The sequence below is a fragment of the Puma concolor genome, chromosome D1 (assembly GCF_028749965.1).
Source record: "Puma concolor isolate L17-30 chromosome D1, mPumCon1.1.hap2, whole genome shotgun sequence".
Classification (NCBI taxonomy): domain Eukaryota; kingdom Metazoa; phylum Chordata; class Mammalia; order Carnivora; family Felidae; genus Puma; species Puma concolor.
Genome location: NC_141676.1, coordinates 70,587,065 through 70,600,898, shown reverse-complemented (window position 1 = coordinate 70,600,898; position 13,834 = coordinate 70,587,065). Strand labels below are relative to the sequence as shown.

The window sequence follows — 13,834 nt, the reverse complement described above, 5'->3', positions numbered from 1 at the left end:
GTAATATAAGTAGATACAATATCATTTAGATTTAAGGAAGTAAACAACAGAAGAAATAAATAAAAGTTTGCATGTGGTTGCCTCTAGGTTGTGAAAATCAGGCATGAGAAGAGGTGAAGAAGAATACCACTCTTTTTCCATTAGCTTCGCAGCACACTATTTGCTTAAACTACATATAAATCCTGATCAAAACTTTTTTTCGTAACTTTTAAAGATTGATTTTAAGTATATCAATAGTGTCCAATTTTGCAAAGAGGTCAAATACTTTACAATTTCTATAGAGTGGTGCACATAAGAATATAGTCAAGGACTGAATGAAAGGATATAAAAGTCAAACAGTGTAAGCAAACTCTTTCAAAAAGTTTGACAATAAAGGTAAGAAATGAGAATGAGTTGTTGGTAGAAAGAACAGAGTTGAGAGAAAACTGAAAACAGTATACTTTTAGGATAGAAGAGATTTAAACAAGTTTTTAATGGCTAAGTAGAAGTTGTCAGTAAGGTGGAAGAAGTTTAGACACAGGGAGGGAAATGGAAGGGGATTCCTGTGGAAGACAGGATCAAGAGCACACAGCTATCCATCCGCTGTGTTAAAAGGGAGAAGGTACAAATAGAGGAGCATGCTTTCCCTATCCCTCCCTCTGCCCTTAGCCCTCCCCCTTCCCCCAGGCAACTAGAGGACAGGATAATCTTCTGAGAATCACAAAGACACTGAATGAAGGAGGGAGGGGGGTGGAAGGGACTATGTAATGTAAAAGTAAAACAGAAGGGGACAGAACTGCCAAGCAACACTAAAAGCCCAGCTAAGGCTGAAAATCATACATCTTTGTTGTTACAAATCTACACAGTCACAGAATTAGAAAGCTAAAAAGATTCACAGTTTAGGAATTATCAAGGCAAAGTGAGCAACCCTAGACCAGATATGAATTTAAAAGTAACTTTTAATTCAACATTTATTGGTAAAATACAGCATGTGATTTATAAATAAAAGTAAAGTAAATTTTTTCTAACATTTTTTAAATTAGAAGAGCAATCTTTAGTTTTAAAGTCCTAAACACACACCCAGAGGTTGGGAGTTGATATCTACGTGCTAAGTTAGAAAATAAAAAATCTTTTAGAGAAAACACTGCTAAATTTTGTGAATGTATCACAATAAGAAGATAATTCCAAACTCATAATTCACTAAAATAGGCCATTATTAGAAAAGGAAAGGGGTTATTCACATACCCAAACAAAAAACAGATTTTAAATGAACAACTTTGCTGACAAACGAATTTTACTAAAGCATATAAAGCTAGATGTTGAAAAATCTATTTACAGACACTGCTACTGAAGGAAAAAAATTTCACACCAGTGATGTACTTGTATTTTTTCTATTCTTCATGATATATACATTAAATTACATCTTCCATCTTCCTGTTTCTTTTTAAACTTTAATCTGGGATGTGATTAATGGTACTCATGTAGGTCAGGTTAGTTACTGTATATATTTGAGGAGCAAAAGGTGACAGGTGGAGGCAGCAAGCACTTGTGATAAAATATGCAAAAACTTCTCTAAACCAGATCAAACTATTTGCTTTCTCGTGTCTCAAAAACCAGAGGTAGTTTGAAGATCTACTTCTTTTTCTACATTATCTCCAGTAGAAGAATACCAAATCCAATCTTTTGTTTCCAACTAAATTGATTTATTTCATCAGCTCTTCCCACCAACATTTTCAAGGATGGCTCATTCTAACCGCACTCTGTCAATTCAGCTCAGGTTCCTTTGATTCTATAGGGAAGCGCTGGAGTGTACAACATTCTTTTGACCTCTACTAAAGAGACTGCTTTTAATTTACTTGTACCCAAACAATGGCTAACAAGTATCAAAAAACAATGAGATACAGGGCTAACTCTTACCATTTATAAATTTACCACCAGCAAATTCTTCATTGAAATTCCCCTCTCCTTGAGTTTTGATAATTAAAATGATTACTACAAAAACACTCATTAAACATTTTCTGTCAGTGGCAAAGGAAAAAAAATCTACAGGTCCTTATTTAAAAATAGGGTACCAAGAGAGACTGCTTTTTAAAAGAGTGTTAGATAAAAAGAGACTTAGGAGACATGAAATCTACATAATAAATGCAAAGCTCTGGGCTGGATCCTTGTGTTTGTATGTGTATGTGTTCAAATCTAAAAAGATCCAGGATTTATACTGAGTTGATAACAGTAGTAGTCTCTGGATGTTTTCCTTTTCTTTACTTTCTAACATTCAACATGCACATATACTGTTTGGTAATAATAAAAAGGAAAAAAAAAAGTAACAACTTTTGTTACACTAAAAGATAAAACATTTAAAATAGAATTTTGGAACAATGAAAAATGTTATAACACAAGCAGTACTATAGTAAGTAGCTCCTACTAGGAAAGACAGCTAAATTCAAGAGACTCATGCGCTTGAAGTCTAATAATTTTTCATTCAATAAACCAACAGAAAATAAGCAAAATTAAGAAGAAATGTACACTGGGATGCCTGAGTGGCTCAGTCAACTAAGCTCCCAACTCCTGATTCAGCTTAGGTCATGATCTCACAGTTCAGGCTCTGTATGGACATCACAGAACCTACTTGGGATTCTCTCTCCCTCTCTCTCTGCCCCTCCCCAGCTCACATGTATACATTCTCTCTCTCAAAAAAAACTTTAAAAAAATACATATTTAATATACTTTACCTTGAAAAGCAATACAAAAGCTTTAAAGCATCTTATTACAGAAAGAATTGAGTGCATTAATTTAATATATGGTTTATTAATATAACGACAACAATTGTAGTTAGCAGGCAGTTGTCTCCCATTAGTCAAGCAACTAGAATTCTAGTTACCTTATTCCCTCTATTTACTATCTGGGCAACCTTAGGCAGATAGCTTAAACTCTCTAAGCTCTGACCTCCTCTGTAAAATGGTAACAGCTATTATCAACCCATCTTCTCGTGGTGGTCAATGCAGGTTTTAACATCTGCAAGAAGCTCAGTAAAGAGCTAGGTAAATAGAAAATAGTGAATCCAAAGTCTAGCTTAGGACAGTACTTTTGCAATGAAAGAGTTTTAAAAATACTAATTTTGATCTTTTTAATGTAAAAATAAGAACTGGACTAATAAAAGACCAAATATGAATGAGCTTTAACGTCAGCTATGAATTTAAAACACAAAAATCTATGTCAAAGACTCATGGCACTTACTGTTCTATGACTATCTCTTAATTGTCCTGGTTCACCACCTAAACAGAGAGATCCTAGATGGTATGAATTGAATTTTTTATTTACGTATTCCCAGCACCTTGTGTAATATATAACAATATAGCATAAAGATTAAGGAAGCAGGTTTAGAAGCAGGTTTTTCTTTAGAAAAAGATTGTTGAGTTCTGTTCTAGCTTTGCCATTTGGAAGATGTGTGATCTTGGACAAGCAACTTCACTTCTTTGAGCTCAACTACATCATTAGCAAAATAATGATACATAACTGAAGGAAAATTCAAAGTGCTCAATAAATGATCATTTTACTACCAATAATATGACAAAGAAAATTCAGGGGCGCCTGCGTGGCTCAGTTGGTTAAGCGTCCGACTTCAACTCAGGTCACGATCTCCCGGTCCCTGAGTTTGAGCCCTGCGTCGGGCTCTGGGCTGATGGCTCAGAGCCTGGAGCCTGCTTCAGATTCTGTGTTTCCCTCTCTCTCTGCCCCTCCCCTGTTCATGCTCTGTCTCTCTCTGTCTCAAAAATAAACGTTAAAAAAAAAAAGAAAAAAAAATAAAATTCAGAATTCCACTCTAACTTAAATATCAGTCATCAATTGCAATTAAAAATGCAATCAAAAACTACATCTGGGGGCACCTGGGTGGCTCAGTTGGTTGAGTGTCTGACTTCAACTCAGGTCATGATCTCACAGTTCGTGAGTTGAAGTCCTGCATCGGGCTGTGTGCTGACAGCTCAGAGCCTGGAGCCTGCTTTAGATTTTCTCCATCTCCCTGTCTCTCTGTCCCTCCCCTGCTCGTGCTGTCTCTCTCTCAAAAGCAAACATTAAAAAATTTAAAAAATGAAAAATAAAAACAAAAAAATAACATCAGATGATGATTAAAAATGTATTATAACATATAAAACAATCAATCACAATTAGCACATTACACCAGATGGTCATTTATTTATGCTAAAATTCTTGAAAGGATAACTAGAAAATAGAAAACTTACATTATTTCAAAAAGATTAATTTAGCAAAAGCCTTCATAAATCATATGCAAAATTTATTCCCCAACTGTTTATCCTAGCCATAGAAGAAAAAAGGTTTAAACATTGAGGTTTTCAAGCACCAGCTACTTTCCTTCCTTGTAATGATAAAAACACAAAATAAAAATTAGGAAAACTAAAAGAAACAACACGAACCATACAATCTCTCAATAGATGCAGAGAAAGCATTTGACAAAATACAGCATCCTTTCTTGATACAAACCCTCAAGAAAGCAGGGATAGAAGGAGCATACCTCGAAATCATAAAAGCCATATATAAACAACCCAAAACTAATATCATCCTCAATGGGGAAAAACTGACAACTTTCCACCTAAGGTCAGGAACTAAGACACGGATGTCTACTCTCACCACTGTTATTCAACATAGTATTGGAAGTCTTAGCCTCTACAATCAGACAACACAAAGAAATAAAAGGCATCCAAATCAGCCAGGAGGAGGTCAAACTTTCACTCTTCACAGATGACATGATACTCTATACGGAAAACCCAAAAGATTCCACCAAAAAACTGCTAGAATTGATTCACGAATTCAGCAAAGTTGCAGGATATAAAATCAATGCACTAAAATTGGTTGCATTCCTATACACCAACAATGAAGCGACAGAAAGTGAAATCACACGAGAGGGATACCCACTCTCACCACTGTTGTTTAACATAGTGCTGGAAGTTCTAGCATCAGCAATCAGACAACAAAAGGAAATCAAAGGCATCAAAATTGGCAAAGATGAAGTCAAGCTTTCGCTTTTTGCAGATGACATGATATTATACATGGAAAATACGACAGACTCCACCAAAAGTCTGCTAGAATTGATACATGAATTCAGCAAAGTTGCAGGATACAAAATCAATGTACAGAATCCGTTGCATTCTTATACACTAACAATGAAGCAACAGAAAGACAAATAAAGAAACTGATCCCATTCACAATTGCACCAAGAAGCATAAAATACCTAGGAATAAATCTAACCAAAGATGTAAAAGATCTGTATGCTGAAAACTATAGAAAACTTATGAAGGTAATTGAAGAAGATTTAAAGAAATGGAAAGACATTCCCTGCTCATGGATTGGAAGAATAAATATTGTCAAAATGCCAATACTACCCAAAGCTATCTACACATTCAATGCAATCCCAATCAAAATTGCACCAGCATTCTTCTCGAAACTAGAACAAGCAATCCTAAAATTCATATGGAACCACAAAAGGCCCCGAATAGCCAAAGTAATTTTGAAGAAGAAGACCAAAGCAGCAGGCATCACAATCCCAGACTTTAGCCTCTACTACAAAGCTGTCATCATCAAGACAGCATGGTATTGGCACAAAAACAGACACATAGACCAATGGAATAGAATAGAAACCCCAGAACTAGACCCACAAAAGTATGGCCAACTCATCTTTGACAAAGCAGGAAAGAACATCCAATGGAAAAAAGACAGTCTCTTTAACAAATGGTGCTGGGAGAACTGGACAGCAACATGCAGAAGGTTGACACTAGACCACTTTTTCACACCATTCACAAAAATAAACTCAAAATGGATAAAGGACCTGAATGTGAGACAGGAAACCATCAAAACCTTAGAGGAGAAAGCAGGAAAAGACCTCTCTGACCTCAGCTGCAGCAATCTCTTACTCGACACATCCCCAAAGGCAAGGGAATTAAAAGCAAAAGTGAATTACTGGGACCTTATGAAGATAAAAAGCTTCTGCACAGCAAAGGAAACAATCAACAAAACTAAAAGGCAACCAACGGAATGGGAAAAGATATTTGCAAATGACATATCGGACAAAGGGCTAGTATCCAAAATCTATAAAGAGCTCACCAAACTCCACACCCGAAAAACAAGTAACCCAGTGAAGAAATGGGCAGAAAACATGAACAGACACTTCTCTAAAGAAGACATCCAGATGGCCAACAGGCACATGAAAAGATGTTCAATGTCGCTCCTTATCAGGGAAATACAAATCAAAACCACACTCAGGTATCACCTCACGCCAGTCAGAGTGGCCAAAATGAACAAATCAGGAGACTATAGATGCTGGAGAGGATGTGGAGAAACGGGAACCCTCTTGCACTGTTGGTGGGAACGCAAATTGGTGCAGCCGCTCTGGAAAGCAGTGTGGAGGTTCCTCAGAAAATTAAAAATAGACCTACCCTATGACCCAGCAATAGCACTGCTAGGAATTTATCCAAGGGATACAGGAGTACTGATGCACAGGGGCACTTGTACCCCAATGTTTATAGCAGTACTCTCAACAATAGCCAAATTGTGGAAAGAGCCTAAATGTCCATCAACTGATGAATGGATAAAGAAATTGTGGTTTATACACACAATGGAATACTACGTGGCAGTGAGAAAGAATGAAACATGGCCTTTTGTAGCAACGTGGATGGAATTGGAGAGTGTGATGCTAAGTGAAATAAGCCATACAGAGAAAGACAGATACCATATGGTTTCACTCTTATGTGGATCCTGAGAAACTTAACAGAAACCCATGGGGGAGGGGAAGGAAAAAAAAAAAAAAGAGGTTAGAGTGGGAGAGAGCCAAAGCAGAAGAGACTGTTAAAAACTGAGAACAAACTGAGGGTTGATGGGGGGTGGGAGGGAAGGGAGGGTGGGTGATGGGTATTGAGGAGGGCACCTTTTGGGATGAGCACTGGGTGTTGTATGGAAACCAATTTGGCAATAAATTTCATATATTGAAAAAAAAAATGTTTGCCTTTAAATAACACACCTTTTCCTCATAGCAAAGTACATGTGTAATGCATATGTAGTGAATTAGCACATTTGGGGTCTACTTTCTAGAAAAGATGGGAGTTTCACTATCCCCAACATAAATTTATAATATAGTAGATATTATATTGTTATATATATAATATATATGTATAATATACAGTTATATTATATATTATACAGTCGATATTATATAGTAGAAAATACATAACAGGGGCACCTGGATGGCCCAGTCAGTTAAGTGTCCGACCCTTGATTTCAGCTCAGGTCTTGATCTCATGCTTCGTGGGATCAAGCACCACGTCAGACTCCGTGCTGACAGCACAGGGCCTGCTTGAGATTCTCTCCCTTCCTCTCTCTCTCTCTGCCCCTCACCTGCACATGCTGTCTCCCTTGCTCTGTCAAAATAAATAAATAAACTTAAAAAAAAACATAATAAACTTAATGTACTCCATCTATGTTATGCTCAGTCATTAATTTTCAAACTACAACAGTATCATCTGGCTAAAACTGCAAGACACCTGGTAGAGTCTGAGACTCAAAGACACTCTTTTGGAGATGTAAAACATTAGGGTTAAATAGAATGAATTCCAAAGTTTGTTTCAAACTAGAAGGTTGAAGGTAAGACTTTCCGATCTCAAATGAAAAAGTAACACTGGAGTAATGCTGCTTGCTAAGAAATAGTGGTTTACACTACTAAACATTCATCATAGAAGGAACTGATGTCTTTAGACCAAGGATCACTGAACTATATGGCCTGTAGACCAAATCCTGGTGTTTTTGTTGAAATTGACAGTCTGCCTATAAAATATATATCAAAATGTAAAAAAAAATAAATAAAATAAAATATAAACACAAAATAGCCAAAACAGTGTTAAAAAAAAAAAAAGCACACTTAGCCTACATGATTTGAAGACTTACTAAAAGGCTTCAATAATCTATATATGCTATGGTATTAGCATAAGGTTAGAATCTAGAAATGGACCTCCATCTTATGTTCAGTTGATTTCTACAAAGGTACCAAGGTACATGGCACAAAAGGTAATCTTTTCAGCCAATGAAGCTGAAACAATTGACTTTCCAAACAGAAATATGTGAGCCTTGACCCATACCATACTCCATATACAAAAACTAATTCAAAATGGAACACAGACTTAAATGTTGGTGCTCAAACCATCAAACTTTTGGAAGAAAACACTGGAAATACACACTTTCTAATCTTGATTTAGGCAAAAGTAAGTTACATTCAGGAAAAAAAGAACAAAACATTAAAGAAAAACTCATTTTGGCAGATTGTACTGTCTAAAGATAGCCACACCAATATATATCCTACACCCCAGGTGCTTCTTAAAATGTGACATCTACTCTCCTCCATATTTCATTTGTTCCCTCCCCTTGGACCTGGGACCTTTAAAACTACCCTTATAACTGTAATTTAACGAGGCAGAAGAGATGCTTTTTTTAAGGTTAAATCATAAAAGGCAAAATGGCTTCTGTATGGTGTTCTTTCTTTATATATGTGCCTTCAGAGCCCTGAGCCAGCATGTAATAAGGCCAACTATTTTGAAGCAACCATGCTAGAAAAACTACACAGAAATAGAAAGTGATGTCCTAGCTATTCCAACATACAGCTAATCAACTACTCCAAGCCCAACTGTCATTCATGTGAGTGAATATTCAGAGGACTCCAGCCCTTAGCTTTCAAGCTTTACCAGCCATGTCAAGTGGAACAGAAATGGGCCATTTTGAGTGAGCACTTCCCAAACTACAGATTCATGCAAAGTAAATACTATTGTCATTTTTAGCCACTAAATTTTGAGTTGTTTGGTAAGTAGCATGAGAAAACAATACATTGATAAAATATGCTTCATGACAATTAAAAGCCTTTGCTCTTTGACTCATTTGAGAAAATGAAAAAGCAAGCCACAGACTCAGAAAATATCTGCAAATATATACCCAACAAAGCACTTGCATTCAGAATATATAAATAACTCTTACAACTCAAAAATAAGACACAACCAAAAAATTTTTAAATGAGCAAAAGATTTCAACAGATACTTCAAAAAGAAAAATAGATATCTATACATATACACAATATATGCACGCATACATACACACATACATATATGTGTGACTGGGCAAAAAGCCAACAAAAAATGTTCAACATCATAATCGTTAGGGAAATGTAAACTAAAACCACAATGAGATAACACTACACATGGACCAAAAGGCTAAAAGTAAAATGAATGACAATACCAAGTTACAGTGGGAATATGGAGCTACTGGAACCCTCACACATTGCTTGTGGAAATACTACAATCACTTTAAAAAACAGCTGGGCAGTTTCCCATAAAGTTAAACATACACTTACTATAAGACCCAGAAATCCTATCCCTAGGTATCTTGCGAAAAGAAATGAAAACATATGTCCATTTATATGAATTGCAGAAGAGCCAAAATTGTAGTGACAAAGAGCAGATTAGTGACTGCTTGGAGCCTGAGACATGAGGGGAGGCAACTGACTGCAAAAGAGGAAGAGGGACTTTTTAGAGGAGAGAGAACAATTCTACATCTTAATTATGGTTGTAGGCACATGACTATAAACATCTGTCAAAACTCATCAAACTCTGTCTTTAAAACAGGTGAAGTTCATTAAATATAAAGCTGTTTTTTAAAAAAGAACACACACCTGCCTCCCTCCCCAAAGCTGTCCTCAATTAATTGGTAATTTAATTCCTCCCAACCATTAGGAAAAACATGGATCCTACACTGATGAAAAAAATTTTTGAAAGGACATTTATATGCTTTAGATATAAATTTTATCTTATATTCATATAACTGAGGGCAGAGGTAGAGGGTAACCAAAGTAGAAGAAAATAAGCAATAACACTATAGCCGACAATAAATTCAACACATGAATAATCTAGGAAAAATAAGATGAATAGAGTCTACATTTCACACTCATAGGAAGACTTAGGGATCCAAGAAGAGTAATTTGTTATGAAAACTCTGCGTTCCACACAAAATTCTACATATACCACCAATGAAGAACCACTTTCCTGATAATGCACTTAACTAAGTAGTTTATATACAAACTGGGCAATCAGCAAACGAGCATTACCAATCTCATCTTCACATGCAGGTGAGTGTTCTTGTACCTGTGCTTCCACCTGCCATTTGCCCAGTCAGAAATTTGAGTAATCTCTAATTCTTGCTGTACTTTCAAGAATTTATAATATTTAATGTAAATAAGAGTTATTATATTATACTTAAAATAATTTTTATTGTATACTTCTTATAGTAAATAGGATAATTCATGTAAAATTCTCACTAGACGGTAGGTTGTGTTTTGCTTATCATTAAACCTCTAGAACCGAGAATCTGAGAAACAGGTGAACAAATCCAAGAATTAAGAGCTAATGAATAAGTAGTTTGGATTGTGTCGAATAAGTGCTTATTTATTGATAGTTTGGGGGTATATGTTTTACCAAAGTGTGAACAAATATGTCCTAAACTGTATTATAACAATTTTAAATGCTGAAAGTATAATTCATTAGCCTTTCACGTGACTGAAGTCAACTTGATCTTTGTAGACATCATAAATGTCATAGTCTGTTTTCATTCAGTACACAGGAAATCTGCATTCATTACACATGGAGACAATGGACCTTCGCAGTGGTTTTAAGGTTATGAAGAATGTTACTTCTGTTTATGGATGTGGGTTGGTAAGTTATCCAGGAATTTAAACAATAAGCAGATGGTTTGTTTCCAAATTGATAGCAGTCATCTGGCTCTAAAGAAGAGTGTATTTTTATAAATATATGTTCTGTCATGTTCTATTCAGTGCGACATGATGAAATAACATAATATGCTATGTTCTGCTTTTCCTTAAGAAACTTAAGAAGATATTAGGAAAGCATGGGTTTTCCCCCTCACAATGCTATCTTCTTGAAGTCAAAACAAAGGATAACAAACAAATAAAAACACAAATGCTGAAATTTAGAGTGAGATTTCCATTCTGCTTCAAAACAACAGAGTCGAGTCAATCTTTCAGCTGAGTTTTCTTAACCATTAAATGGTGATACTACACAATGGTGATACAACACAAGAAATGGGGTCATATTTACATAACGCATTCTAAGGCAGTGTTACCCTGATAATAAAACCAGGCAAAGATATTACAAGAAAACTACAGACCACTACATCCCAAAAATATAAATATGCTTAACAAAATTTGAAAAGATTGAATCCAACAATATGCAAAAGGAATAATAAATCAAGTGGGATTTATTCCAGGATGCAAGGTTAATTTAACATTCAAACATCAAGCAATGTAATTCACCATACTAACCTGAAAAAGACAACCACATGATCAACTCTATAGATACAGGAAAAACATTGGACATAATCAAACATCTGCTACTGATAATAGAAACTTTCATAAAAACTAGGGAACAAAAGGAACTCTCTCAACTGGAAAAAAGGTCATCTAAAAAAAAACTATAGCTCACATATTTAAGGGTGAAAAGATTGAATACATTTGTCCTAAGATTAGGAACAAGGCAAGACGTCAGCTCAATTTCTATTCAATATTGTCATGTAAGTCTTAGCCAGTGCAATAATGCAAGCAAAAGAAATAAAAGGCATCCAGATTATAAAGTAAAAAGCAAATTTCTCTCTTTTTTTTCAGATGACATTCTAATAATGGCTAAAGTGAATAAACAACAACTTTCCCATTCTAGAAAAGGCAAAAAACTTTAAAGATGGTAAAAAGATCAACGGTTGCTAAGAATTGTTCTACAGGGGATTTTTAGGGCAGTGAAACTATTCTATATGACAATGTAATGATGGATACATCATATTATACATTAATATTGGTAATATATTAAAGTGTACAATGCAAATACCCTAATGTACAGGTTTTAGATTTAGTTAATAACAATGTATTAATATAGGGTTCATCCAGTGTAACAACTATGCCACACTCATGCAAGATGTTAGTAACAGGGAAAAGGAGAAGAGAAAAATATAAAAACTACCTGTACTTCCTGCTCAATGTTTCTATACAACTAAAAATACTGTGAAAATTAAGTCTAATTTTTAAAAGTATATATGTACAACCTAAAAAGACCAAAGAAAATGGAAGGTCATATACCAAAGTTAAAAAATACAATAAAAACTCTAACAAAACATATAAATTAGAAATAGCACCTTTTATACAACCAAATTAATTCAATAAATACTAAAAAAATGGGTAAATTAGATGACAATATGAAAATAACCCATTTAAAACATCTAACAGCTATTTATTCCATACTAGAATACCCAGAGTTATAACAATGATTGTAATACCCAGATACATAGTCCAATTATTCTATAGGCCATGAAAAATAACAGTAAAGAAGGAAAGAGCAAAAAAAGAAAGAGGAACTGTGAATATGGAAGGCCTTCCTTTCCCATGATGTCAGGATTTCAGTCATATGATTTCCAAAATATCAATAGAATATTATTTTCAAAGAGTTGTATCCCAGTTGCCAACCTGTTCACCCAAGTCCTCCCCCCAAAAATAGAAATAATAATTGTATGTCTTTCACCACCATCACGATCATCATCATCATCATCATCATCATCATCATCATCATCATGGGATTTACTGACAAGCATGAAAACAAAAGGCCAATGAACCAAAGATGGCAGAGTAGAAAGATCTAAATAGCCTGAGTTCTTGACATACAGAATCCTGGAACTGCTACTCTTCAGACTCCTTGAAATTTAACTCTCTTGTAAGTTGGTATCCAGCTACTTGCATTCAAAGAAATCTAGCCCAGTGAAGAACCTGCTTCAGAATTTGTTAAAATACGATCTTTGCCTTGGAGCAAACTCCATATTTATCACTTCTTAAATATTCAAGGTCCTAGATGTCTGGAGAATTATGAAAATAGTTTCTCAAATATTTATATTTTATTAACTTGAGGCTCAGTTTTTCCAAAGAAAAAATGTAAACAATTTTATACTACTTATAACAAAAAGAGTAAAGAGCATGTAAAACAAAAAATAAATTGTGCTGATAGTACAAACTCTGCCGTTTCTTTCAACTACAGCCATACCACTAATAAGTTGTTTTTGGTTTTTTTTTTCTTTTTAGGGAAAGTAGAAGCTATTAATTCAAAAACAGAAAGTAAGAAGATGCAAAAAAGCCCCAGGTATTAACAATGTTAAACTGTAATACTAAGACAAACAAACTTAAAGCAGCTTAATTTCCAAATAGGAAACAGCATGTTTCTCAGAACCAACTTGAAGCTGATATACCATATAGTATTACAGGAGATCAGTATACGATTTACTTATCTTCAATTGCTGGTGGATCCTTAAGTTGAACTGAGTTTTTATAATTATGAACACGCTGTTCTAAACATTCTTGACCGTTTCTCCTGGTACACATAGGTAAAAATTTCTCTAGTACGTACTTAATGAATTAATGAGTTGTAAAATATGTGTCTATTAAACTGTACTTAAAAGTACAAAATTTTTTCCAAAGTGATTGTACTAATGAGCACTCCACAAGCAACAGACAGCAATTCTCATTATTTCCTAGTAGTATTTTTCTCAGGGTTAACAAAAGAAAGTTTATCAAGTATCATGAAATATCTAAAGAAATTTCCAAAGTAAACTTACTCATTTCTTCAATAAATGGTTACTGTTTACCTACTTAATGGTACCATGTGATAGTAACTCAGTAATCAATTTTCTTAGCCTTCTCTTGGTAGCAAAAAAACAAAACAACAACAAAAAAATCACAGATTCTTGTTCTGCCAAAAATGGTCTTATT

At 34.8% G+C, this 13,834-nt stretch overlaps 1 protein-coding gene across 5 annotated transcripts in view; it reads right to left on the bottom strand.

The window, feature by feature from the left end:
• Window positions 1–13,834, bottom strand: part of TMEM135 (transmembrane protein 135) — a 460,344-nt gene that overhangs the window by 341,915 nt on the left and 104,595 nt on the right. Inside the window, exon 3 of one of the 5 annotated variants that reach the window (XM_086678531.1) lies at window positions 7,226–7,403. The exons of the other annotated variants lie outside the window; for them this stretch is intronic. Coding sequence (XP_086534657.1) covers window positions 7,226–7,403 — 178 coding nt within the window. The remainder of the gene's footprint in view (window positions 1–7,225; window positions 7,404–13,834) is intronic. 5 annotated transcript variants of the gene reach the window in all.